The sequence below is a fragment of the Oreochromis niloticus genome, linkage group LG18, assembly GCF_001858045.2.
Source record: "Oreochromis niloticus isolate F11D_XX linkage group LG18, O_niloticus_UMD_NMBU, whole genome shotgun sequence".
Classification (NCBI taxonomy): Eukaryota; Metazoa; Chordata; class Actinopteri; order Cichliformes; family Cichlidae; genus Oreochromis; species Oreochromis niloticus.
In genome coordinates, this window is record NC_031982.2 from 29,936,287 (window position 1) to 29,962,099 (window position 25,813).

The window sequence follows — 25,813 nt, forward strand, 5'->3', positions numbered from 1 at the left end:
GTGTAATACGTTATAGTTTCCAGTTTAGTTTGTATGGTTTTTCTCTCCAGCAATAAAGCTGTGTTTTGAGTTCATTCCTGCCTCCGTGACCTTGTGTTTGGGTCCAATTCCTGCCTGCCACACAGACGAATCATGACAGAGACTGCTCTGACCAAAGTGTTTAATGACATATGTGTGAATACAGAGTGTGGAAAAATGTCAGTCTTAGTTTTACTGGATCTCAGTGCAGCATTTGATACAGTTGACCACAACATATTACTCAAACAACTGGAGAACTGGGCAGGTCTTTAAAGAACTGTACTAAACTGGTTCAAAACATACTTAGAAAACAGGAAATACTTTGTATCAATAGGTAACTTCACATCTGAGCAGACAAGTATCACATGTGGAGTTCCCCAGCGTTCCATTTTGGGACCTCTTCTGTTTAACATCTACATGCTCCCACTGGCACAGATTATAAAGAATAACAAAATAAACTATCACAGCTATGCAGATGACACACAAATATATATCACAATGTCACCAGGAGACCGAGGCCCTGTACAGGCTCTTGGTAAATGTATTTGTAACCCTGATTAACATAGGTGTCAATAAATGAAAGGCTGTTAGTAAAAACCGTCATAAGAAATATATTATAGGTGATAAATAGTCAATAAATAGATCATAATGGTTAAAAAACTCATTAAAAAACATCAGCAATGATATAATTTGTGGTATAGTATTTCATTCGTGTTTAAAAACATGCTAAAGTTTAAAAAACTTGCTAATTCATGGTATTTTTATGTTAATTCAGGTAAAATGGCTAAAATATGTGTTCAGACTCTTATTGTGAAAGGGCATGCTGCAGCATGACTCCTGTGACCGGGGCAGAGGAGGAGCAGGAGAGTGCAGGAAATTTGAAGGTGGACATTCCATACGGCTTAAGTCAATTGATTAGTTTTTGGACTTTGGACTACAGATTTGGATCACGGATTGTGGAAGTTGGCATAAACTGATATGTGACTGGCTGGAATGGCGTCTCTGGTAGATGAGGACGATGATATGGATTTTGGTGAATGGACTCCGGTTGCTGGCGGGGGAAGATCAGGAAGAGGGAGAAGCAGGAGAGAGGAGGCAGGTTTGGTTGGGTCGCAGACCAGTAAACGGAGTTTGGAAGAGAACAGCTTGGATGAAGGGTCCAGGGTCGTGAGGAAGAAGACGGTGGGGGAGGAATTTAAGATAATTTTGAAATTCAGGAGGGAGGATGAGGACATGCAGTTGAGCCCAATAGCGGTATCTAGAGAATTGAAAAAGAAGTTTGGAGAGGTTCTTCTAGCTAAGATTCTGAGGGATGGGAATTTATTGGTAGTGGTCAAGTCAGCAGAACAGAAGAACAATGTGTTGAGTGCTGAGAGTATCTGTAAAAAGACAGTACAAGAGAGAAGGGTAATGGGAGACAGTAAAACGGCCAGAGGGGTGATTACAGGTATCCCAGTAGAAGAGGATTTGGAGAAATTAAAGCGGTGTATTCAGGGAGGCGAGGTCAGCAGAGTAAAGAGACTGTTAAAAACTGTGAATGGGGAAAGGGTTAGTAGTTTGTCAGTTTTGTTGGAATTTGAAGGTACTGTGTTGCCAGACAGGGTTAAAATAGGGTGCATGAGCTTTCCTATGAGAGTATTCGTGCCACCGCCCCTTAAATGCTATAAATGCCAGAGATATGGACACATAGCTGTAGTCTGTAAGGGGAAGCAGAAGTGTCCCAAGTGTGGGGGTGAGCACAGATTTGAGGAGTGTGGAGATCATGTTCAGGATAAATGCAGTAACTGTGGGGGGCAGCATAGGGTGAGTTTTGGAGGCTGTGAGGTAAGGAAGAAGGCCGTGGAGGTTGAGCAGGTCAAGGTTACTCACAACATAAGTTATGCTGAGGCAGTCAGGAGGGTTCAGAGGGGAGGAGATAGGCTGTATCCCAATTCAGGGTCTGCAGCCTTAAAGTACGCAGCCTTAACGGTCCACAAGGGCCGCGTACTCAAAGACCGCTAAGGCCGGAAGTGCGAGGCTTGTGAAATGGGACGGTCTAGCCTCCGTCGCGCTGCCCAGGTTGCCTAGCAACCATGACACTAACAGCTGGAAACGTTTCATACAGCTTTGTTTGACAGAAATGAAGGACAAAATCTTTTGTTCATTTGTTTGTTTGTTTCTACATGAGCTTTGATTTGATAAGTATCTGAGGCTGAGACCACGGGACTGTGAAATCATGATTGTTGGGCTTCATTTCTGTACTGAACAGTCATTTAAGATTAGCTAGTACATAACAATTAGCTAATGTTGTGCATGAGACTAAAGTCATCTCACTTTGGTAATGTAAATATAATATGGCCAATATTAAAGTTATGATTTCAATCATTATTAGTTATTACAGCAGTGAACGAACTCTGTTTCAAATACTGAGCTTCAGTAAAGATTCAAGCTGCATTTATTTATATTATTTATATTTTCTGTCACCTTAAATCTTCACTCAAAGACAGGTTTCTTTGACACTGTATATATATCTGTGTTATATATATGAGAGACAAATATTGTTCTTTTAATATGTTGGCATTACTAAATTTGTCTCAGTGTTTACTTTAAATATCCATAAAATCATCACATTCTCTGTAAGATTAACGTCAACTATTGAACGGCGTATATTTTAAAGTAAAGGCTTTAAAACCAAGTTAGTACAAACATCGCTAATGTCACATAACTTTGCCGACATGTGGCCAACAGTAATGTTTTAATGTTCTTCGTTATTAAACATTCGCACATAAATAAGTAACATAATATTCAGTACTTACTTTTAAAAGTTTACTCCAAGGGCGTAGATTTGGTTTTGGCATTGGTGGGGACGGATGATTCAACCACCGAACCCTGCCCTGTTTCTTTTTTTCCCCCTTTTTGTCTTTACTTTTTGATTAAAAATAAAGGAGAAATACACTTGCCTACATATGCTATTCTGCATGCTTTTAAACCATTTAAAATTACAATTCATAGTTTTATATGTGAATTATATAATGTTAAATTACTATTAAACAAATGACTGACTAAGTATTTTAGGCTTTAGTTTACTTCAGCCATATTCCATATAAATCAGGTATCATACAAAAATAAAAATAGAGTCATGACAATAAAAGAATATGACTTTAAGGACTTAACAACATTACTTCAGTTATAGTACACCAACATCTCTTACACATTAGCACTAAGGGAACACTGAATGACCTGGTGGTTTTTGTCCATAAAACTACTCATCTAAGATTACCACAAAGTAAAAGATCTCTCAGCAAAATTATGCAACATTTTAGGCACTATTGCCCCGATCAAATCAGTGAGCTGGGATTTTTTATTCTAAACATGACCTACTGTTACAGCAACAGACATGGACTACTGGTGTCCCACACAACAACTTAATGTCCACTATGTGAAGGAGCCAAACACATGCCTTCTCCTCTCGTTAACTGAGATAAACTGCTGGCATATTTGTTTTACATCTATACTGTCCAGTCTCTCCTGGTGGACATACAGCAGCATTGTTTTATCTCATTTGAGTCATTGTTAACCTTAGCCATGTTTTTAGTCTTCTGAGAGCACTGAAGCTTCTTTCAGCCTCAGTACATGCGTTTTATCCTCAGATTAAAATTATTACTATGTGCTTGATGTGCCTCACCTTTGGTCCTGGCTCTTCCCCTCTGACTGCACTAGGACATATTGCTACCTGATAAAACAACACATTGATTCGTGCCATATAAAAAGTGAGACATGTCAATTCAGATTCTTCGTCAAATATACACTAATGAATCAATTTACATCAGCAGCCTAACAATCGCCATGATAATAAATACTAGTTAATCTATAGCACCAAATCATCAGTCAGTGACCTGTGACCTTGCCTCTTCACCTCTGTCCGAGCTACAACATGGCAGAGCTGCCTCTGACACCTGATAAATAACAGTGAGACATTCCAAATACATGCAGTCACACATGTGCTTCATATATTCTTATATATTATATTATATATATTTTCTATATTGTGTATTTTGTTGTACAGTTATTTTATTTTTAACTTTAATTTTTATATTTTATTTTATTCTTTCCTAGTTAAATTTAGCCTTTATTTTAATTTTCATATTTATTTCCTATCCTATTCATAGTCTTTTATTTTAGGTCACGAGCAGTTGTCTAAGCATTTCACTGCATATCGTACTGTGTATGACTGTGTATGTGACAAATAAAATTTGAATTTGAATTTGAAGTCATCATCCAATTCCACCTGTGATCTTGTGTCACCATTACTCTTTGAGCTTTGTGTTGGTTCTTCTGTCACCTGACAAATAGGACATACATGACAATAAGAATAAAATGTGTAGCTGCTTCAGTGTTTCTGTCAATTTGTGCAGATCTTGACTCATCAGTAATGTTTGTAGGCTGAGTGCATTTTTAAAACAATTCGTGCAAACTGCACTACAAGGTGGAATATTTGCAAAATCATGACTACCTCATGATATATTGTCTCAAAAATCAACCCTATGAATATGTCAGTTGAATGTCCTGTAGTTTATCTCTGACCTCTGACACAGCTGCTGTCACATCCTCAAAGTAGCTCAGAGGACGGATATTGATGCTGGATGAGTCTGTAGACTCACTGAGTGCTGACAGTGAGGGGTAGTTGTGTAGAAACTGGATGTGATCCTCTGTGTGTGAGAGCTGCTTCAGCTCAGCATCTTTCCTCTTTACGATCTTTTTATGAAGACACAGAGGCAGAGTTATTATTCATCACTTTAAAGATGATATTCGTTATATGTTCTTCACTCGTTGTCTAGTAAAGTCCAGAGAGATCGATCGATCTCTCTCTCTCTCTCTCTCTCTCTCTCTCTAGCACCAGATTTAATTAGGCGGCACTAATGTTATCAGGGCCCTGGCTCTTGTTCACATTAACTGAATGAAAGGCCTTTTGGACATCGCTGAGTTCGGTGATGAAGTGTTGAGTATCTTTCAGTTTCTGTTTCAGTTCAGAAGAACTAAAACGAGCATAAAGCAAATTCAAATCTCTGTCTGGCTTAAAACCGTCTACAATGATCTGACTGCTGCTCTGGGGATTTTGAAACCCTGATATGGTTTTCATACAAGTCCAGGCAGACCCAAAACGTTTTGCAGCAAATTTGCTTTCAAGAAGCTTTTTGTGGATCTGTTTTGCTTTCAAGAGCTCGATTTTCAAGTCTTTGGTGACTGCCTGAAAGTCAGTAACAGCCCCCTCTTTAAAAGCCTGTCTCTTTTTCCTTAAACAGGATTTGATGCATTTGGTGACCCATGGCTTATTGTTAGGGTACACTTTAGCACGCTTAAGGGGTATAATCATGTCTTTACAAAAACTGCATATGAGCTAACATCCACCAAAGCATCAAGGCTGAATAAAAACTTCCCAATCTGTAAATTTAAAACATTCCTGCAAGGTAAGCACAGATTCTTCTGACCACATGATTGATTGATGATAACATAATTTAAGGAGTTGGCCGTCCGACTGCGGTCTGGAGTGTGGGGCCTCCCTGCTGCTGCGGAGTCAGGGCGGTCTGCCTCTCCCCACCGCAGGGAAAAGGGTAACACCACCTGGGTCTGGGTGCAGTTCCCCCCTCCAGGGGCAAGGGTACCTAGACCCGGTTCGTAGAGTACGCTTGGGGAGTGTGATCGTGTGTACAGCGTCTCTTTGTCTCCACGTTGGTTGAGTGTGGAGTAAGTGCATATGAGAGCATGAGGGTGGGAATGGATGTTTGTATCTGTGTGTGCCTGTATGTCTGTGTCTATATGTCAGGTTGGGTATCAGACGCCACCTCTCTGGGGACATCTCAGGCCCTCCAAGGTTTGGAGGCCTATCTCCCCCCACCACCACTTCCCCTGCCAGTGGCGGACTTCCTCAGACATCGGTGCGTTGGTGGTTCTTTGTGTCTGGGGATGGGCGTCCAGGTACACACCGGCTCACTCCTTGGCGGCCGCTTATCGGGGCCTGGAGCCTGGGGCTCGCTCGGGCCACTTCAGAGGTGGGGTGCCCCGGCCTCTCGGCCCGAGGCTCGGTCACTCAGGCACAGCTGGCTGCCAGCGGAGCTCACGGGCGCGTCACTGCAACCCCCCCTGGCTTCTGCTCCGCGGCTGCTGAGTGAGCCCTCATCTGGGACTCTCCTCAGCTCTTTCTGGGACAGTGGCGCGGCTGCCCCTCTGTTGGTCTTCCTTGGTCTCTTGTGTTCTGAGGGCTTCTGGATGTCTGGAGTTTTGATCTCCTCCATACCTGCTTCATGCCCTGGTGGACGGGGCTGTGGCCCCCCACACCCTCTAGCAGATCATTACATGAAGGAACCTTTTAAAAAAACAAGCGCGTCCATGCAATAAACAATAAAAGGTGAATCAAATGGACCATTACGGCAAGGCTGGGATGGTCAATTTGGTAAAGTAAATCCGTTGGGCATCTTTCTTTGACTTTAGACAATAATTCTGATGGCAAAAGAGCCAAACGGTACAGGCAAAAAGAAGAAAGAAAAAAAAAAAAGAAAAAAAAAAAGATGATAACATAATTTTTTCACCCCCCAAAAATTCATGTTCAAAGCAACATATCAGCCCGATATCACACAGAACTGTCACATGACATCAAACACAAGCTGTCAGCTCTGCAGAGTGGGCAATTATAATGAAGCAGTTCATTATAAGCTGCAGACTCAAGCTGCTCTTCATATATTTGTCCACCAGATGTCACCAAAGAGGACTGTGATGAAAGCTTCCAGTAATGAACCGTTTTTCATTACAAGCTTGGCCAACTGACTACAATCTACAATAAACTAATATGGCTTTTCAATCTTCTCTTCAATCACTTGGTACCACCAGGAACCTTTAAATGGGCACTCAAGCTGCCTGGAGACTGTTTTGTCGTGCACATCAGAGAAACCACGGGTAAGACAATCTTATCCAAAAGGTCAGTGTAACAGTATTGTTTTCCACCAGCTTAACCAAACTTCCCACACTAACTGAAATTTCTTTCAGAAATTTCTTTCAATTCAATTCAATTCAATTTTATTTATATAGCGCCAAGGCGCTCAATAGGTACAGAGAAAAACCCAACAATCATATGACCCCCTGTGAGCAAGCACTTTGGCGACAGTGGGAAGGAAAAACTCCCTTTTAACAGGAAGAAACCTCCGGCAGAACCAGGCTCAGGGAGGGGCGGGGCCATCTGCTGCGACCGGTTGGGGTGAGAGAAGGAAAACACGATGAAAGACATGCTGTGGAAGAGAGACAGAGGTTAATAACAGATATGATTCAATGCAGAGAGGTCTATTAACACATAGTGAGTGAGAAAGGTGACTGGAAGGGAAAAACGCAAACATTAAACAGCAGCAGCTGGAAAACTGGAAAACCTAAAGCCAAATAATCAATAAAACATAACAAACTTTTGTATGAGTGAGTATTGATAAACTGAGCATAATTAAACCTCAGTGAAACCACATATAAGTTCTGGTAACTGGCACATATTTATGTTTAATATGTTGTTTTATATTTTGATCAGTTTCAGGTGTTTGTGTGACTGTGTTAACCATCAGTAAAACCACATATAAATCACACTTCTGTGTTTAACAATTACAACACTTGATGCTGTTTTTCTGATTCAGGATTATGTGTGTGATGAGTTGGCCACACAGTTCTTATCTTTCTGCTTCACACACACACAAAACTGCCGAGGTTGAAGCTGGCTTCAGTCTCTTTCTACCCCAGGTCTCACCACATTTCCAAAATGTAAACTCTGAGTCTCATAAGAAATGTGGTTCAAAAAGATGTGCTGATCTATGAATGCATCCTTACTGAAAGCTAAAGATGTCCAGCAGACAAAAACAGCAGCTGAATGAACAGTTATCATGAGCGAGTGTACAAACACTATCACAGGAAATAACAGAAATAAACTGTAGTTTCCATTTATACCTGTAGTGTTTTTTCAGCATCTTCCAATATGTCAAAATATGATTTCATTGTATCTTAAACAAATACAAACTTCTTCTTTTCCCAGAATTTAGACAAATGAACAAAAAATAAATGATTATTTATTTAGGTATTAAAATAGGAAAAAAACAGTTTAAATTAGAGAACCATTAAAACAAGAAATTAGCACAGAAATGCCAAAAGACAAAAACAGAACAATAAAGTGTCTTTAAAGATGATTCAAAAACAGTTGTAGGAGCAGTTTTATGAACCATGTTCTGTTAATACAGGGAGTGCAGAATTATTAGGCAAGTGAGTATTTTGTCCACATCATCCTCTTCATGCATGTTGTCTTACTCCAAGCTGTATAGGCTCGAAAGCCTACTACCAATTAAGCATATTAGGTGATGTGCATCTCTGTAATGAGAAGGGGTGTGGTCTAATGACATCAACACCCTATATCAGGTGTGCATAATTATTAGGCAACTTCCTTTCCTTTGGCAAAATGGGTCAAAAGAAGGACTTGACAGGCTCAGAAAAGTCAAAACTAGTGAGATCTCTTGCAGAGGGATGCAGCAGTCTTAAAATTGCAAAGCTTCTGAAGCGTGATCATCGAACAATCAAGCGTTTCATTCAAAATAGTCAACAGGGTCGCAAGAAGCGTGTGGAAAAACCAAGGTGCAAAATAACTGCCCATGAACTGAGAAAAGTCAAGTGTGCAGCTGCCAAGATGCCACTTGCCACCAGTTTGGCCATATTTCAGAGCTGCAACATCACTGGAGTGCCCAAAAGCACAAGGTGTGCAATACTCAGAGACATGGCCAAGGTAAGAAAGGCTGAAAGACGACCACCACTGAACAAGACACACAAGCTGAAATGTCAAGACTGGGCCAAGAAATATCTCAAGACTGATTTTTCTAAGGTTTTATGGACTGATGAAATGAGAGTGAGTCTTGATGGGCCAGATGGATGGGCCCGTGGCTGGACTGGTAAAGGGCAGAGAGCTCCAGTCCCACTCAGACGCCAGCAAGGTGGAGGTGGAGTACTGGTTTGGGCTGGTATCATCAAAGATGAGCTTGTGGGGCCTTTTCGGGTTGAGGATGCACAACAGGTGTATCTAACAAAAATGTGGCCAGTGAGTGTACATGGTACTTTTTAAATGGACAAAATGAACTGCACTGGCAGCTGCCCAGTGCCACTATGAATTAGTTAAATAATCACTACCATGGATAGTTTGGTGCATGATGTAATTAAATAAATATTACAAAAAAAGATTCTTATAGCCCTCACTTACCTTGATAATGTTTTCAATCTCTAAGTCCTGTTTGTCTTTCTCTTTTTCTGTCTTCTCCGTCTCATGGATAGTCAAGTCATCAGATTGGCTGCCCCTGCTGCTGCAGCTGCTGCGGGCGCTCCCGCTGCGTTCCCGCTGACTGTTTTCCCGCTGGATCCGTCTCTTCAGTTTGAGTTCATGGTGAAGGGAAGACTTTCCCTCACTCTGAAGACGGAGGGCAGTTTGAATGGCTGAATACCAGATGTAAAATCTTGGGTGTACTTTCCATTTAACTTTCCGAGTCAGACTGAATAGGATGGGTTATCTTAAAAAAATGAGGACTGGTGTAGCTTTACAGAGTAATTGAATGCATGTTTCAGAAAATATGTTAATTCCTTTTGGATAAAGTGGCTGACTGACCTCCACCTGCCGGAGCACCTCTCTGAGGGGTTCAGTAGCCGATGCCATCAGCTCAGTATGGAACGCACCACTGACTGGGAGAGTTTTGGTCCGCATGAACTTTAGGCGCCGAGAGTTTTCCTGGAGGAAATCCAGAGCCTGAGAAGTCAAAGAAGACAGCAGAAATGACAAGAGCAGCTCTAACAACTTTTTTGATGGTTGAGAGAAGACAGAAAAGAGAACACAATAGATTCACGGTATATTAAAGCAGCAAGAATATATGAATGCATTACCTGCTGGTGCCCTGCAATAACCCTGCCATCTGGAAACAGGTAGTTGGCCACAGAGCACACAGGATTCTCCATCCCCAGACTCTTGCAGTGCTCTTTTGCCTGCAGACAGGCATAATTATACTGATCCTGAGGTCTACCAATGACTGACAGCATCCCACTGGGAACCAGTTCTGAGGCCTTCTGCATAGTCTCCGCTCGCACCAGGCTGAGATGCAGGTGAAGGAAAAGGAGGCTGAACAACAGAAGAAGAGGATCAGGGAGCTGGAGCTGACACAGCAGCAGCTGGAAGTTGCCCTTAATATGGAGATCCAGGCTCGGCTGGAGGAGGAGAGGGCCAGACTGGAGCTTGAGCGGTAAAAATGGATTTCTAACTCTTATTATGGCCCTTTATTATTTTATTTGTGATGGAGATCTGATATATCCATGAGAAGTATTAACATTTTCAGTTGCTTCTTCCCTTTTTCCCCTCCTTCAGGTTGCTGCAGGCTGAAGATGAAAAGAGGAAACATTTCCAGCTCCTCCAGGAGCAGCAACGTACAATGCAAAACCTCAGCCCCATACAGGAGCTGTCAGATGGCAGTCCCGATGAGGACACCCCCTCAGCCCTCAACTCTGCCTCTCAGGAGCTCCAGGATCTGCAGGCATCTCGCCAAAGAAGCCACCAGCGTCTGGAGGTGAACAAGTTTGTTTTGACTGGCTTTGAGCAGCATCTTATTTAGTGCTCTTCTAAAACAACACTGATGAGGATGCCTGCATGATTTTTGTTTCCAGGAGGTTCAGGAGAGGCTGAGGAATGCCAGTCAACATGTACGGCACTGGAACATCCAGCTGAACCGACTGATGACCCCCATTACTCCTGCAGGTGCCGTATTCACTTTGCCTCTTTGCAGCACAGACTTCTGGAACAGAGTGTTAGTATAGTTAATAACAGTGTAGACCATATAATCTGTCAGATAATTGCATTAAAATGCTACAAAAGGCACCTACCCCCAAACATGTCAAGAGATTCATTCAGTGACTTGAATGAAAGAATCTGACTCACCTCAAGTTAATTAAAATTAAAACTAAATCTTATTATGATTTAAACACGGAAATCTTAAAACGAAAAATAACCGCATGCACAGTTGTTACAGGCTGCAAACATGTTTTATACTGCTTTGAAGTCTGGGACAGCATCATAAGAGACATAACTGATCTCACCGTAGTCCCATGAAGACTCAAGATGAGTGTTTTCACGACTGCCATCTTGGTGTTTTGAAATCAGGCATGATGAATGAAGGGAAGAACTGTCTGTTAAGGTTCTCAGTCGTTCAGGTCATCGTAGTCTAAGGAGCTTGGAAAGAAAAGCATCTGGACTTCTTTAAGTTTCTTGAAGAGCGTTTCACCTCTCATTCAAGAAGCTTCTTCAGTTCTCTGAAGAAATTCTGAACTGAAGAAGCTTCTCAGATGAGAGGTGAAACATCTTCAAGAAACTTAAAGAAGTCCAGATGCTTTTCTTTCCAAGCTCCTTAGACTGTAGTTAAACTTCACACACTGGACTTGTCAGTCACACATCCTTCGCCAGTAGGCATTCCCAGAATGATCTTTCCCCTTCTGACGCTTAGAATGACCAAATATGTGCAAAATGGACAATTCAACATGCCACCATGTCAGTCTTTTATTAAATATGACATGAAACAAATGACTGAGCCATTAAATTTGTCACAAAGCTGTTCACCTAATTCCAGGCAAATGGAATAGACTTCTATGGGACCATAAGTCTTTTTGCACTTTGACATTTGTTTTACTTTTCAGATCTGTAACCTATAACTTTTACACTGTATGTGTTTTGATCATAGGAGTCTACGGGGACTTACTTACTTTTAGCACGTTTAGCAGTTGATGTTGGCTTCTTTTTCAGTACTGGAGCTTCCTGCTCATTGAAGACTTTTCTAAAAGGAAATGCTTAATCCAAAATGGTGTTTTAAGGGCTTGGATTAATGTCAATTTCAGCAAATATTCATTCTTATGTTAAAAGAACATGGATCTCTGTCAGTGATAAAATCTGACTTTATAACTCAAATTTTAAGAGAGAGCTTCACTGCTAAGCTCTCATCTGTGTGGGTGTCACGGTTCGCTTGAGGACTCACACACAGGACTCAGAGGCACAGTCAGTATTTATTACAGTTCCACCAGGTGTATATACAAACAGTGCAGGGGATAGTGCTATATACAAAGCGGTGACAGGGAAAAGGCTCCGGGGAAATCCAGGTAGGGGAAAGACACTTGCTCCTCTTCTGACTCTCTCTCCAAACACTCACACAAAAAGGGAATCCGCTCGGGGAATGCAGAGTCGGGTCCAGGGGATCTATGTACAGAAGGAAACACACGTTAGAGGTTTTGCACAGGGAAGCAAAAGAGAACTTGCTCAGAGCACTGACGCGAGTCACACACAACGATCCAGCGATGAGTAGAAGCCACTCCCTGGCTTAAATGCTGGCTGCACTGATGAGGCCCAGGTGTTTCCTCTTCAGAGGGGCGTGGGCCGAGGGCGTGAACCCACCATGAGTAGAGAGAGAGAGAGAGAGAGAGAGAGAGAGAGAGACAACACTACTAGTCAGCGGCCTGCTGATCCCCTGGCCGTGACAGTGGAGTTCAAATCCCTTATTCAGATTAAGATTTTATGTGACATTACATTGGCAAAAATTAAATTTACTTGAATAATGTGAGTATTGGAGTAAGTACTTGAGTAATTTTTGAATAACTTTAATTTTGTAATGTGCATATTTTATGAATAATGATGTTTCAATACTTTAATCTACTGAATAAGTAAGAATTAGACTTAATAATCTTTTTACTTTAAAAAGGGAAATTGTGTACAATCTTTTATTCTCCAAAATGCACATAATAAAAATGTTTTGGGGAATGTATATGCTTTTTAAAAACCAATTGCTTCTTACCTGATGCATGCTATAACTTTCAGCAAAACTGAACTAAAATTTGTTAACAAGCTTACCAAATAAGAAATGTTTTGTGAATTTTCTTTGCAGAGCGACTGGAAAGCCGGCTGTTATCAAAGCCCACATGCCCTAAAAAGGAGGACGCGCTGGCCAGTAATGAGTTCATCACTAAGTTTAAGATAAGAGTTGATCAGAATAGAGGCGATGATGAAAGTCTGGAGCATCAGTTGGAGGCTGCCAACCTGTCTGATGAATCGTTCGAGGCCCAGACAGAAGTCAACGGACAAATATGATCACAGACATTTTAAAAACGCGAGTTGAGAGTTAAGGGGGAAAAATATTGTAATAAGTATATATTTGAATTGCACACTAAGATATAAAGTGATGGCAGCGAGCACAGTGTTGCAGGATTTAATTAAAAACACATCTGACTAAGACCAACTGAAATTTAGAGTTGTGTATAATAAAGTTTATTCATGATTAATAAAACAAATCTGTAATATTTTTCTTTCTCTTTTGTCCATTTGAATCTCGCTACAGCTTAAATAAAAGAAAAGAATGTGTTTTGAATAAATTAAACTCTATTCTCTCTTTTTCTTTCTTTTTTTCTTGGTGGGTTTTCATTTGCAATCAAAGGCAACATTATACAATTATATAGTATAGTAAGAAATATCCTTTAACTTAATTTAGTATTTGTTTTTTAATTTTTGTTTTTATTGTTTCCCCTTCAGTTTTGTGCTTATAACATGTTCTAATCTGACATATTATGCAGTAAATTATTTTTGCAGTAACTTAACAGGCCATTGTGGGAGCCAACATTCACTTATCAAGGACATATTTGTATATTCTGTGGGCTGCTTTATGGTTGTGTCATTTAGAAACATAAGCCACAACAGACTTCCACCGGAGAGTACTTAAAAATGTATTTTTATGTAAAGATATTTTAATTAACTACTATATTAAGAGCGAACCTATTGTTACATGGATTAATTGTACAAACTGTAGAGAAATAAGTTTAAGCATGCAACTTTTTATTCATTTTTAACTGTATTAATGTTTTTATGTTGATACAGCCGCCTCATATCTGTTTCCTCAGTGTTTTTTAAACCATGTACTCCATCTATGAGTAAGAACATGAATAAATTCCTTTCCAAATTTGTAGTTCTTTTTTCCAGCTGATTTTAGTATATATGTAACATTTCTTTACACACAAATGCAGGTATTCTTTTGCACCAAGACGTTAAAGAAATGCTAAGAAAAAATGAAAATACTACATTGCAACCTGTGTGTGTGTGTGTATATATCTGTATCTATATAGATATATATGTGTATTCGTACCCTTTTTTCATCATCTAGTTTCCTGTGCCAGATCTTCTACTGATCCACTGAGGCAGACATGTAAAAAAACATGAACTAAAGCATATTTCTGTATATAAACAGGACTTTAAATCTTTATCAACAGCTACTTTAGAGGAAATTCTTCAATAAACTGCAACCAAAGGCTCAACTCAGAGGACAAAATCCAACCTGTTATAAATAGTGTGACAGCAAACTTTCTCTTGTGTAAAGTTACAAATAGGAGTAATTATCCACAGGAGCTTTTATACATAATGAAGTTATAATTCGTCCTGTAGAAATTGTACATTTAAGCTATATAGTTCCCGCTGTGATAACTCTGCTATGAATGCCTCTTATTAACTTTTATGCTTTTACAACCCACTATGAGCAAACACTCAGCAACAGTGGGAAGGAAAAACTCCCTTCTTGAAGGAAAAAACCTCTGGTAGAACCAGGAAATCTGTCTAAACTAGTTGGGGGTTAGAGCAACAGATGCAAGTCTTCAGATCATTTGCAGTGTGACTGTCTTTGTGCACACTTTAACCTGATTCAGTTTTCTTATTTGTCAAAATGCACCATGGGTAAAACAAAAAAAAACCAAAAAAACAAAACAAAATAGTAATGAAGGAGAATCCTCAGCAAAGATGAATTAAACAAGTTTTATTTTGATCAAATTTTACTTTAAGTAAAACACATCTTTATTTTAAAGTCATCAAATAAAGACAGTTTTGATGGAGCTCCTGACCCAGCCCAAGCTCTCTATGAAGACGAGGAAAAACTCCCCAGGGGGCCAGATCGATGGGAAGAAACCTCGGGAAAGCCCATTCAAAGAGAGATCCCCTTTCCTGGGATGGCTGGGGGGGTTACAGGAACTCCAAAAAAGCTAAATTTTTATTTATTTATTTTTTAAGATTGACCCATTCTATCTATTCCTGTCCAACAGAAAAAAGAAAGGAAGTTACTACAATGTATCATACTTATATGATAAGGTGTGAATTGTGTGTTTGTGTGTGTTATCTTAGCCAGGGGTGAAGCTGGAGCTCCTCCAGTGTTGGGCGCTTCTCCGGGACTATAGCTAAACATGCGTCCAAGAAATTCCGGCATTCTTGAAAGAAAGAAAAGATGAAAAAGATGAAGATGATAGTTCTAGTGATCCAAGGCATCAGTGAATCTGGAAGTATGAAGTTTTCTTACCTGTGGACAGACGCTTTTTGATGCTCAGTTTCTTTGTGAGGAACCTCGCGGTACTAAAGTATCGTGCATGAAGCGCTTCATACAACACCACTCCCATTTGCCACACCGTGGTGGGTCCACACCTGTAGCAGCTCCTAATGTACCACTCGGGAGGGATGTGAAGAGGAGTGCCTAACAAACAGACACAATTGCAATTTCTTCTAAAACAAAAGACACAAATTGTTACATCTGTGAAAAGCAGGAGCAGAATATGTTACCATAGAAGATGCGATACAGAGATCGCTGTTTAACAAAGCAGCTCAGTCCAAAGTCAATGATGCGAACACGAGGCACATCTGAGCCGGTCTCAATCAGAATGTTTTGTCCCTTGATGTCCCGATGAAAGATGTGTTTATCCTCAAGTTCCTTTACAGCATCAACTAGTTGCTTCAGAATGACCTGGAAAAGATGAAAAACACAATAATGAGTTCATGCTTTTCTGCCTTGATTGAATGCTGTACAGTCTAAGGTTCTTCCAGTCAACCTACCTTGGCCTTGTCCTCTGTTAAAGTTCTTCCATTTTCTGCTTTGTATTTTTGCAGGTCCACAGCGGGGACAGGTCTCTCCAGCACCAGGATCAGCTCTTTGCCAAGGTCGAACCACTCCAGCAAGGACACAGGTGCAGATATTCCCACTGACCCTTCTGCTTCACCTGCAAGTTTAACCATAATGGCCACTTCCACTGAGAGCTTCTTCCCGCTTTCATCCTGAAATATTACAACAAAGTGGATGATGAGGAACGCCGCATTCAATCCAGTAATGTAAAACTGATTCAAGTGTTGGACGCTTACCGCCACTTTGCAGTAGACTTTATTTTTGGGAATGTGTTTGATGGCAACCTAGAAGACACAGAGCATTGGTGAGCATTTCCTCAGTATGACATAATGAAAGGTGGAAACACAGCAGACGTCTCAGTTTACGATATTATCCATTATCTGCGTTACTGCCTGTCTTACTACCATCATCTGAACACTTACTGGAAAACGATCTTCTATCCGGTAGCCAGCAAACACTGCTCCGCAGCCTCCTTCTCCGAGCTGGTGCTCCTCCACATATCTGGCTTGGAATTCACCTGAACAGACAAAACAACAAATCTTGTTTTATTACAGCTGTGACACAAATTACTCTCCTCTGTAGCCTAAATGTTCCTTTTGCCCTTCCCCTGAATATAAAACCCAAGCTGCTTGCTACTTACGTTTTTGGTCTGCCACTGATTTTTTGTCCTGGTCCACATTCCTTTTTTTTTTCTTGGGTGACTCTCTGTTGTCTCCCGCGGCCTTTCTTTTGCCATTTTTTGCGCACACCTGTTTGTTATTCAAGTCTGGAGATGTGGAAAACACCAAAAGCACATCAGCTCACTGGATGATAGACACAAACACTAAACACTAATATCTTAAACCTAGCAACCACACTTAATCTACCCCCTTATTCAACTAATTAGCCTACCTTTACCAGAGTCCAACAAGGAGGATGCTTGCTCCTTGTCACCGCTCATATGGTCGAGAAGTTTAGCCTTCTTTGCTTTCTTTGTTGTGCCCTCTTCATCTTGCACAACCTTGCGCTTCACTCCTTTGACCACATCTGAGCTGGTGGAAGGACCAGCCTGCTCAGCGACCCTCCTCCTTTTTATTGGGGTCTTCTTTTCAGGACTGGCCTTTCTTTTAGCAGTCCTGCTCTTACAATCTATAAACGACAACAACACAGTGGTGAAAAAGAGTCCCCGACATCAGGACTGGAAGCAGTTTGGCAAAGAATTTGAAATTACTTTTGCTTAAATTATCACAAGTTTATTCTTGGGATAAAAAAACTGACCAGTGCGAATTGATACTAGGTTTACTAAGTCTTAGATCTTGATGACACTTGTTGGTCTGTTTTTACTGTTGAGTCCAAGAATAAACTTATTACATTATTTTACCAAAAGACCGGTAACCTTTCTTTGATTAGACATCTTGTATTAAAGCTATTTTCAATCAAACATATGATTCAATTGCTCTAAAAATGATTCACACAGTGTCAACATTTCTAGGATTTGGATTTTACCAGGATTTGATTTTATTATTTTACTTACCTTGATCTCCTGAATCTTTCTTATCGGCTGGAGTGGTAATTTTTCTTGTTTCCTTTTTCATTGTAATTTCGGAGAACTTTTAAACTCGAAAATGTAAACCGTAATGAGTTAATATTGAGTTAATATTCCTTCAAATGTGCGCCCTTCAAATGCTTGACTTTTCTAACTGAATTCTGTAAGTGAGCTTTATAAGTAAACTCTGGAAACTACGGCAACACAACATAGAATCTTGCCTTTCAGTGACTTCACTGACTGCCAGTAGTTCAAAGTAGTTTACAGAAAAACACTCTGGCAGACAAAGCCATAATATTTCATATAATTCAATCATTTCATATCAATGAAACAGTTTCTTTCATTATCTTTCATCGTTTGTATAAAGACCTCATGTATGGATGACAGTATGAAGATTTGTGGTTGACCACACACTAATAAACACAGTGTCAGCTACATTGTCATCTGATTTAAAGTATTTATTATTGTACATTTAACTGTCATGGTACTGAGTCTGTGACCCAGTGTTTTGTGTTTGTTCATTTATATTCATTGATTATTCTTATGTATGTTTTTGGTTCTCTTTATTGTTTTCTTCTTGTGTTATATTCTTAGGCTTTAGGTTTCTGTTACTTTGCCTTGCCCCTGTGTCCCACGTGTCATGTCTAGTCATTCTTCTTTCCATGTTCCCCAATTTCTCCCCAGTCAGTCATGTCTCTGTGTCAACTCTGTGTCTTTGTAAAAGTCTCTTGTTTGCTGTTTTACTTTGATAGTCTTGTGTGCTATGTTAGTGTTTTCATGTCTGTCATCTAGGTCATCGTAGTCTAAGGAGTTTGGAAAGAAAGCGTCTGGACTTGAAGTTGCTTGAAGATGTTTCACCTTCTCGGATGAAAAGAACTTAAACTTTGCTTGAACGTCTTCAAGCAACTTAAAGAAGTCCAGACGTTTTCTTTCTAAGCTCCTTAGACTATGTTAGTGTTTTCAGTTTTCCTTCCCCATGGTCTTGTTGTTTGTGATTTCTGGCAGCTGTGCTCTCATCCTGTGTCTTATTCCCTCATTTATCCCTCTGTGTATTTAAGCCCATTGTTTTCCTCTGTTTGCTGTTGGGTTGTCTGTGTATCATCCATGACAATTAAATTAAATAGCAAATGCAACTACAATTTCAATGAGATTCATTCCTGGCATTCTACTGCGGTGGCTGAAAGTAGACACCAAGCATTATCACTGTAACTGATGTAAATATTGGACTTGGAGGGGATTCATCTGATAGACTGATGCAAACATTACTGTGAGGAAAATTTTGAATCTCCCAATTTTCTTTTTTTCTGAAAGAAAGAAAGTTGGTTACTGTATCACATTTGTATGGCAAGATGTGAATTCAGTATGTGTGTGTGTTTGTGTCAGAGAGGAGTTTATCTGAGCCAGGGGTAAAGCAGGAGGTCCTCCAGCATTGGGCACTTCTCCAGGACTTTGTTAAAACTTGTTTTCAAGACGTCTGAAATGAAAGAAGGACAAGAGATATCGAGATGATAATTCCAGTGATCCAAGCGATCACATTGATTTTCTGCAAAATTTTCTTTTTGAGAGTCATTCGGCTGGGCAGGGGGTATAACACATCTGCAATGCAGCAACATCTGCTCTCTGGGCCTGTGTGAGAGTGTTATCTCAATGGCGGGAATGAGGATGTTGGAATTTGGCATCTCAGGCACCAACTCATCTCTTTCCTTAACCGGGCTCACTAGAGATTGGTTTCAGCCTCTCTCCATGCTTTAAGGAGGTTGAGTTGATAAATCTGACTGGCCCCTCCCCTGTCTGACCATATCTCTTCATAGTCAACACCAATGTTCTCACCGTGTGACCATGAACGGTCCTTACCACTTGGCAAGTAATTTCGAGCTAGAAGAAGGGAGTAAGACAAGCACTTTATGTCCCTGTTAAAATACAATTACATTTTATCAAATATCACTAAGCAGTTGTGAAGAATAGAAATATTTTCCTGCTATTATTTGCGGCTGTTTTTATAATCATCATTACCATTTCATGTTAATAGTGATGTTGCTTTCCCAGATGCATTCAGATGTTCAAATATATGGGTATTATATTAGTCTTTATTACAAGTCCAAGAAGAACCATTTTAAATTGTTGAGTTGAATCTATAATTTTAAATGCTTTTCTAATGCTTCGATAATCTTAAATGTTTCTGTGTAGACTGCAGGGACAGGAAGTTACATGTGTTTGAAGCCATGCTTTTGCAGAAGTGAAACTGTTCAGAGAGCAGATGCACTCACATTAACAGACAGACAGACGAGACATACACACACATACAGACACAAATAGAAAGGTCACGACACGTACGCAGTACACAGCACGCACGCGCCCCCGCACGTGCACACACACACAGATAGACTCATTTAGGTAAGAGTTTATAACTGCAAAGTCGAGGCGTACGTGGTAGTCTGTTACAGGAAGTCCACCTGATGTTCGGGGAGATAAGGAGGCGCTCATGGAGCGACAGCGAAGACGAGCTGAGGGGAAGCATCGACCCGAAGACTATGTTCTTTTAAAACTATGTTAAAGGTTGTTGACAGAACATTTGTGGTTTAGGCTGACGTATGCTGTATTAAATCTGCCTAGCAACAGAAGAGGGGGCGGTACAATTCTCACCTCTATAAAGTCTTTGTTTTGACTTTTGGTAAGACAGTTCAATACTGATTGGGTTGTTGAACTCACACATGTGTAATTCATTAAAATGCCGTCTAATTGCACCACCCGGCTGGATCTGTGGTTATTTTTAGATTTCCTCTCTCAATATTTTTGAACCTTAACACAGTCCTTACCTTTAAATACAGCCTGGTTTCTTTCTCTTGTTTGTGCGTCATGCAAATAAACCTTTGAAAAGAATGAAATGATATCATATATTTATTATTGGCCTACATTTGTTCAAAATTCCAAATTATATACACAAAGTCATAGAAATCACCACTCCAATTGGTCATCATGATTTTGATATTCTCTTTTTCCATAACAATGAAATATGCCTTGGACAAATATGACACATCAATATTTCATTAGTGTTGTCACATCACATCCTATAAGCAGGGTCTGCCTGTGTCTTTTCTCTGGAAATTAATATTTCCAGCCAATATAGGCAATCCATCAACATGGCTGGGGAGTTGGTAGTTATATACAGTCTGTATAAGTGTGGTTAATCCAATGAAGATTTGTAAGGAGATGGCAGTTACTGTGAATTCACAGCAGTTACACAGTGATTAGTAATAAACAGAGCCAGTGAGAGTGAGTGGATTTAAGAAAGTCAGTGACTCAGGTGTGTCACTTGGTTTGTCATCTGTTTGTGAGACTGGAGGAGACGTAGAAATCTTTTGTTTTAAATCTTAGTTAGGAAGATTCCTGTTTGAAAACAAGCACTTTTTGTGAGAAATGCAAGAAGTACATCTGCAGAAAGCACACAGTTACATTCTGTCCATCATGTGGACAAAACTGAAAATGTTGAGCATTGAAAAACTGAGAACGTTGGGCAAGTTCAAAAGAAATGTATTTGTAATAGGGCTGGGCTATATCATACCGTTCACGGTAATACCGGTGTAATTTTGGGCAACGATAGGAAAATGAAATATCGCGATAGAATATGGGTAAAACGCGCATGCGCAGTGCTTTTGTTTACATATGCACATGGCGGCGACGCAGAATGAGAAGAGCGAAAGTGGATCGTTAAATGAAACGGATGAACCAGAACTGGTTTGTAAAAATGCTGCAACTTCAGTGGTGTGGAACTGGTTTAACTTTCGTCCGTCAGATACACAACAAAGCACTATTTTTGGTAGAGCATGCTAGCGGGCCGTCGTTATTACCGTGTTGTTTGGAAAATACGGCACACTTAAAATCAATCCTTTGATTTTTCTGAAAATCGACAGTGCCCCTTATAATCCCGTGCGCCTTATGTATGAATTCTGGTTGTGTTTACTGACCTCGAAACGATTTTATGTGGTACACGGCGCTCGAAAATCTGTCAGATGTTTCAGTACGACTTTGCTAAGCTACGAAGCCGCACGGCTTGATGGATTGTCAGAGCATTACGGCTATCGTAGGCAGGAGCCTCGCGGAGTGATACGTACTGTGCTTCAACATAGTATTACCGTATTGTGTGTGTATAACCTCTTTTTAAGTTTTGTGGATATTATACATGGTTATGCTGAGGATGTGTCGGCCAGTTTCCACTGGAAATGCCTTTTGGTTAAACTGTCAGCAAGGAATTTGCATTTGCACTGTTAAATTTTTATATAACTTTAATGCACATAAAAAATAGCTGCTTGTTTAAGTGAAAATACATTGATGAGGTTTTTTGCACTAATAAAGTTGTGGAGTTGTAAAGTATTTTGTCTAGTATCAATTATATCGTCAGTTATATCGTTATCACAAATTTTCAAATGTATATCGTGATAAATATTTTTGGTCATATCGCCCTGCTCTAGTTTGTAAGAACGAAAAACCAAATTGTTCCTAAAATAGTTATGGAAAGTCTAACTGTTGTATGTCTGTGTTCTACATGTTTATCTGATGGAAAATAACGTTGCTATTGTTTTATTGCAGTTTTTGGATAATTCTGAGTGGATTTACACAGTACGGATCTAAATGACCCGCAACAAAATCAATGTCAATTGTTTGTTCTTCAACATAATACAAGGGTTAATTTCCAAAATGTGCATATGATCTTCAATTTGTAGCAGATCCACTATCACATAGCAGCTGGAGCAGTCTCCAATGGAGGTCAGTCCACTGCTGCCACCTGTGGCCAAGTACCACAGCCTACTACTAGATTAACTTGTGACACATCTGCACCTGCTGCTATGATCACATTGAGTAGAGGCTGAGTGGCTGCACTTACCCCTGGTACATCCAAATCTACCCACAAACATGTTGAAAGATGCAATGGCAGCAATGTGGATTGTCAACACTAAAAACAATCAGTAAGCAAAGACAACAGGGATCACTTTTTTCTGTTTATTTAGCACCCACAACATTTGTAGTCGCCTTCTGCACAGGGGAAGTCCACACACACTGTGTGGTACCACTTTCCACAGAAGGTGCATTCAATCTGCAAGACTGAATGAGATTGTCAGGGTCATTGTCTGACTGTTTATTACTAATCACCTGCTGTACATTCACAGTAACTGCCATCTCCTTACAAATGTTTATTATATTAACCACACTTATACAGACTGTATATAACAACCAACTCTAAAATGTTTGTTCGCAGAGAAAAGACACAGACAGACTACGCTAACGACATGTGATGTTACAACACTAGTGAAATATTAGTGTCATTTCATTCTTTTCAAAGGTTTATTTGCATGACGCACAAACAGACACAATTGAAAGGTACAAATGTGTTGTGCATGAAACGAATTCAAACGTGCTGCAGATGTGTGTCACAAGTTGATCTGGCTGTAGGCTGTGGCACTTGGCCAGAGGTGGCGCTGGTTGACTCGACTCCATGTTAGTGCACAAAGTAAACTGCTCGCTTTAGTTGTGAAGCAAAAACGCTGAATTCGGAGAAATAAACCGTGCGAGGGGAACGATAACGACGACAAGAGTCTCCCGATTGTTTACTCTTGGTGTCCTGTGAACAACATCGGCGTGGTGTTAATTGTTTGCTGTTTTCGCGATCGCGTCGCGCGTGAGGATATCACCAGGTAAACTCGCCACATTTTTAAACATTTTGTTGTTCAACAGCATCAAGACTGACGGAGTGTGTTTGAGATAACCTCACAAGTGTCACAGGTGACACATTTGGCGTTTTTTTGCTGGTTTGTCGGTAGCAGCTCCTGAAACGCAAGACTGCCACACATCTGTTCGACTAACGCCAGTTGATCTAAACGCCAGTAGATCTGGAACACAGGTCGTAACCCAGGATCTTCTGGGCTACGGTGAACATTTCTTTAACGTTGGGGTATTTCAAAAGTCCTATGCCCATGCCCACAAACTGGCTGCCCTGACTGGGGAAGAGGAGCACGGAGCAGCCGCTGGGGTCTTTTTTGGGTCTCCGCTGAGGCGCCGCGCCTGGCTCGCTGTTCGGGGGAGAAGCGGGGGCTTCAGCCGGAGGAGGGTAATCTCCAGCCGCGGAACCGGGCTTGTTGGTGGACAGCATCCTGCTCAGAGAGACCAGCGACCTGACCTTCCCTCTGGAAGATGCTGCCATCCTGACTGCCACTGATGCCAACATGAGCTGTTCCTCATCCAACGACGTGTCTGCGGATGAAATAAGACGCACAGCCCGCCCGGACAAACTGTAATCACCAAAAGAGTCAACTTTGCTTGAACTCAACTCTGACATCTGCTCGGCATGACACCTCACAGGGAGACGCCATGTTGTTTATACGGAGTTTATTCTCGTCTTCTTCCGGTTGACGTTCAGGGTCTTTCATGCTGCAGCGCCACCTCAGGTCAAAGTATGTCATGCTCTAATGTATCGTGTTTTTCTTTTCTGTGCTTTAATTTGTCTACAAAGTGAAAATAACTATAAGAGCTTTTAAGTATACACAGACATGCACTTCTTAAATTTAGCTTAATTGGCTCCACAGGTAGGAAGTAAAAAAGTAAAAAAAAAACTTCCTTGCTGTACTTAATTTTTACTCCCTACATTTTTAAACAAATATCTGTAGTTTCCACTCCGTATATTTTCAAAACAAGCTCGTTACTTTGGGTTTAACGCATTTGGGGGAAGTTAATATTTCACGTCACTGCAGGCCTTCAAACAACGAGATTTGAGCCTAAACAGTGACACATGAAAGGCAGTCGCGTTTTAATCAGTAGAGATGAAAGAGCAAACCATGTACCGTAGTTTTGATTTATTTATTTTTAGCACAACACCAGAACAACCCCACGTGCCCATAATTTGCGGTACTTCAGAAAAAAAGGAGTGAACATAAAAGGGAGTAAAATGTTGTGGCAGGTAATTTCAAATGCAGCATTTCTATCACCTCAACAAACACTAACTGTGTCACAGTGTGTTGCTAGCTAAAGCTCCACTTGCTGTATTTCACAGGAAGAGAAAAGAATGAGAGCTAACTTCACTCAGAGATATAGAAAGAAAGAGAAAGAAACCAGGCTGTATTTAAAGGTAAGGACTGCTTAGTGATATTTGATCAAATGTAATTGTATTTTAACAGGGACATAAAGTGCTTGTCTTACTCCCTTCTTCTAGCTCGAAATTACTTGCCAAGTGGTAAGGACCGTTCATGGTCACACGGTGAGAACATTGGTGTTGACTATGAAGAGATATGGTCAGACAGGGGAGGGGCCAGTCAGATTTATCAACTCAACCTCCTTAAAGCATGGAGAGAGGCTGAAACCAATCTCTAGTGAGCCCGGTTAAGGAAAGAGATGAGTTGGTGCCTGAGATGCCAAATTCCAACATCCTCATTCCCGCCATTGAGATAACACTCTCACACAGGCCCAGAGAGCAGATGTTGCTGCATTGCAGATGTGTTATACCCCCTGCCCAGCCGAATGACTCTCAAAAAGAAAATTTTGCAGAAAATCAATGTGATCGCTTGGATCACTGGAATTATCATCTCGATATCTCTTGTCCTTCTTTCATTTCAGACGTCTTGAAAACAAGTTTTAACAAAGTCCTGGAGAAGTGCCCAATGCTGGAGGACCTCCTGCTTTACCCCTGGCTCAGATAAACTCCTCTCTGACACAAACACACACGCATACTGAATTCACATCTTGCCATACAAATGTGATACAGTAACCAACTTTCTTTCTTTCAGAAAAAAAGAAAATTGGGAGATTCAAAATTTTCCTCACAGTAATGTTTGCATCAGTCTATCAGATGAATCCCCTCCAAGTCCAATATTTACATCAGTTACAGTGATAATGCTTGGTGTCTACTTTCAGCCACCGCAGTAGAATGCCAGGAATGAATCTCATTGAAATTGTAGTTGCATTTGCTATTTAATTTAATTGTCATGGATGATACACAGACAACCCAACAGCAAACAGAGGAAAACAATGGGCTTAAATACACAGAGGGATAAATGAGGGAATAAGACACAGGATGAGAGCACAGCTGCCAGAAATCACAAACAACAAGACCATGGGGAAGGAAAACTGAAAACACTAACATAGTCTAAGGAGCTTAGAAAGAAAACGTCTGGACTTCTTTAAGTTGCTTGAAGACGTTCAAGCAAAGTTTAAGTTCTTTTCATCCGAGAAGGTGAAACATCTTCAAGCAACTTCAAGTCCAGACGCTTTCTTTCCAAACTCCTTAGACTACGATGACCTAGAT

The 25,813-nt window shown here is 40.5% G+C and overlaps 3 protein-coding genes and 2 long non-coding RNA genes across 6 annotated transcripts; 2 read left to right on the forward strand and 3 right to left on the reverse strand.

The window, feature by feature from the left end:
- Window positions 1–965: 965 nt before the first annotated feature.
- Window positions 966–10,119, reverse strand: LOC112842970 (uncharacterized). The gene is made up of 5 exons (XM_025900663.1): window positions 9,934–10,119; window positions 9,662–9,799; window positions 9,263–9,466; window positions 7,222–7,277; window positions 966–1,323 (listed from the first exon to the last, which is right to left on the reverse strand). The coding sequence occupies exons 1-5, from the start codon at window positions 10,117–10,119 to the stop codon at window positions 966–968; spliced, it is 942 nt and encodes a 313-aa protein (XP_025756448.1).
- LOC109195499 (differentially expressed in FDCP 6 homolog) lies at window positions 9,459–14,029 on the forward strand. The gene is made up of 4 exons (XM_019347631.2): window positions 9,459–10,286; window positions 10,409–10,607; window positions 10,705–10,795; window positions 12,963–14,029. The coding sequence occupies exons 1-4, from the start codon at window positions 10,144–10,146 to the stop codon at window positions 13,163–13,165; spliced, it is 636 nt and encodes a 211-aa protein (XP_019203176.1). The 5' UTR covers window positions 9,459–10,143; the 3' UTR covers window positions 13,166–14,029.
- Window positions 12,072–12,956, reverse strand: LOC109195512 (uncharacterized). The gene is made up of 2 exons (XR_002057099.1): window positions 12,354–12,956; window positions 12,072–12,280 (listed from the first exon to the last, which is right to left on the reverse strand). It is a non-coding gene; the product is annotated as an uncharacterized LOC109195512 (long non-coding RNA).
- An 826-nt stretch (window positions 14,030–14,855) lies between the features above and the next one.
- LOC109195496 (serine/threonine-protein kinase pim-2) lies at window positions 14,856–18,299 on the reverse strand. The gene is made up of 9 exons (XM_019347628.2): window positions 17,512–18,299; window positions 16,890–17,126; window positions 16,639–16,764; window positions 16,421–16,515; window positions 16,235–16,282; window positions 15,932–16,150; window positions 15,662–15,842; window positions 15,405–15,575; window positions 14,856–15,315 (listed from the first exon to the last, which is right to left on the reverse strand). Exons 1-9 carry the CDS (start codon window positions 17,570–17,572, stop codon window positions 15,224–15,226), a joined length of 1,230 nt encoding a protein of 409 aa, XP_019203173.1. The 5' UTR covers window positions 17,573–18,299; the 3' UTR covers window positions 14,856–15,223.
- Window positions 18,300–23,945: 5,646 nt separating this feature from the next.
- LOC109195508 (uncharacterized) lies at window positions 23,946–25,517 on the forward strand. Of its 2 annotated transcripts, XR_002057095.2 has the most exons (4): window positions 23,946–23,969; window positions 24,383–24,472; window positions 24,566–24,640; window positions 25,126–25,517. It is a non-coding gene; the product is annotated as an uncharacterized LOC109195508 (long non-coding RNA). The 2 variants fall into 2 exon arrangements; XR_003215064.1 differs by lacking the exons at window positions 23,946–23,969; window positions 24,383–24,472 and having other exon boundaries at window positions 24,479–24,640.
- The last annotated feature ends 296 nt before the right edge of the window (window positions 25,518–25,813 follow it).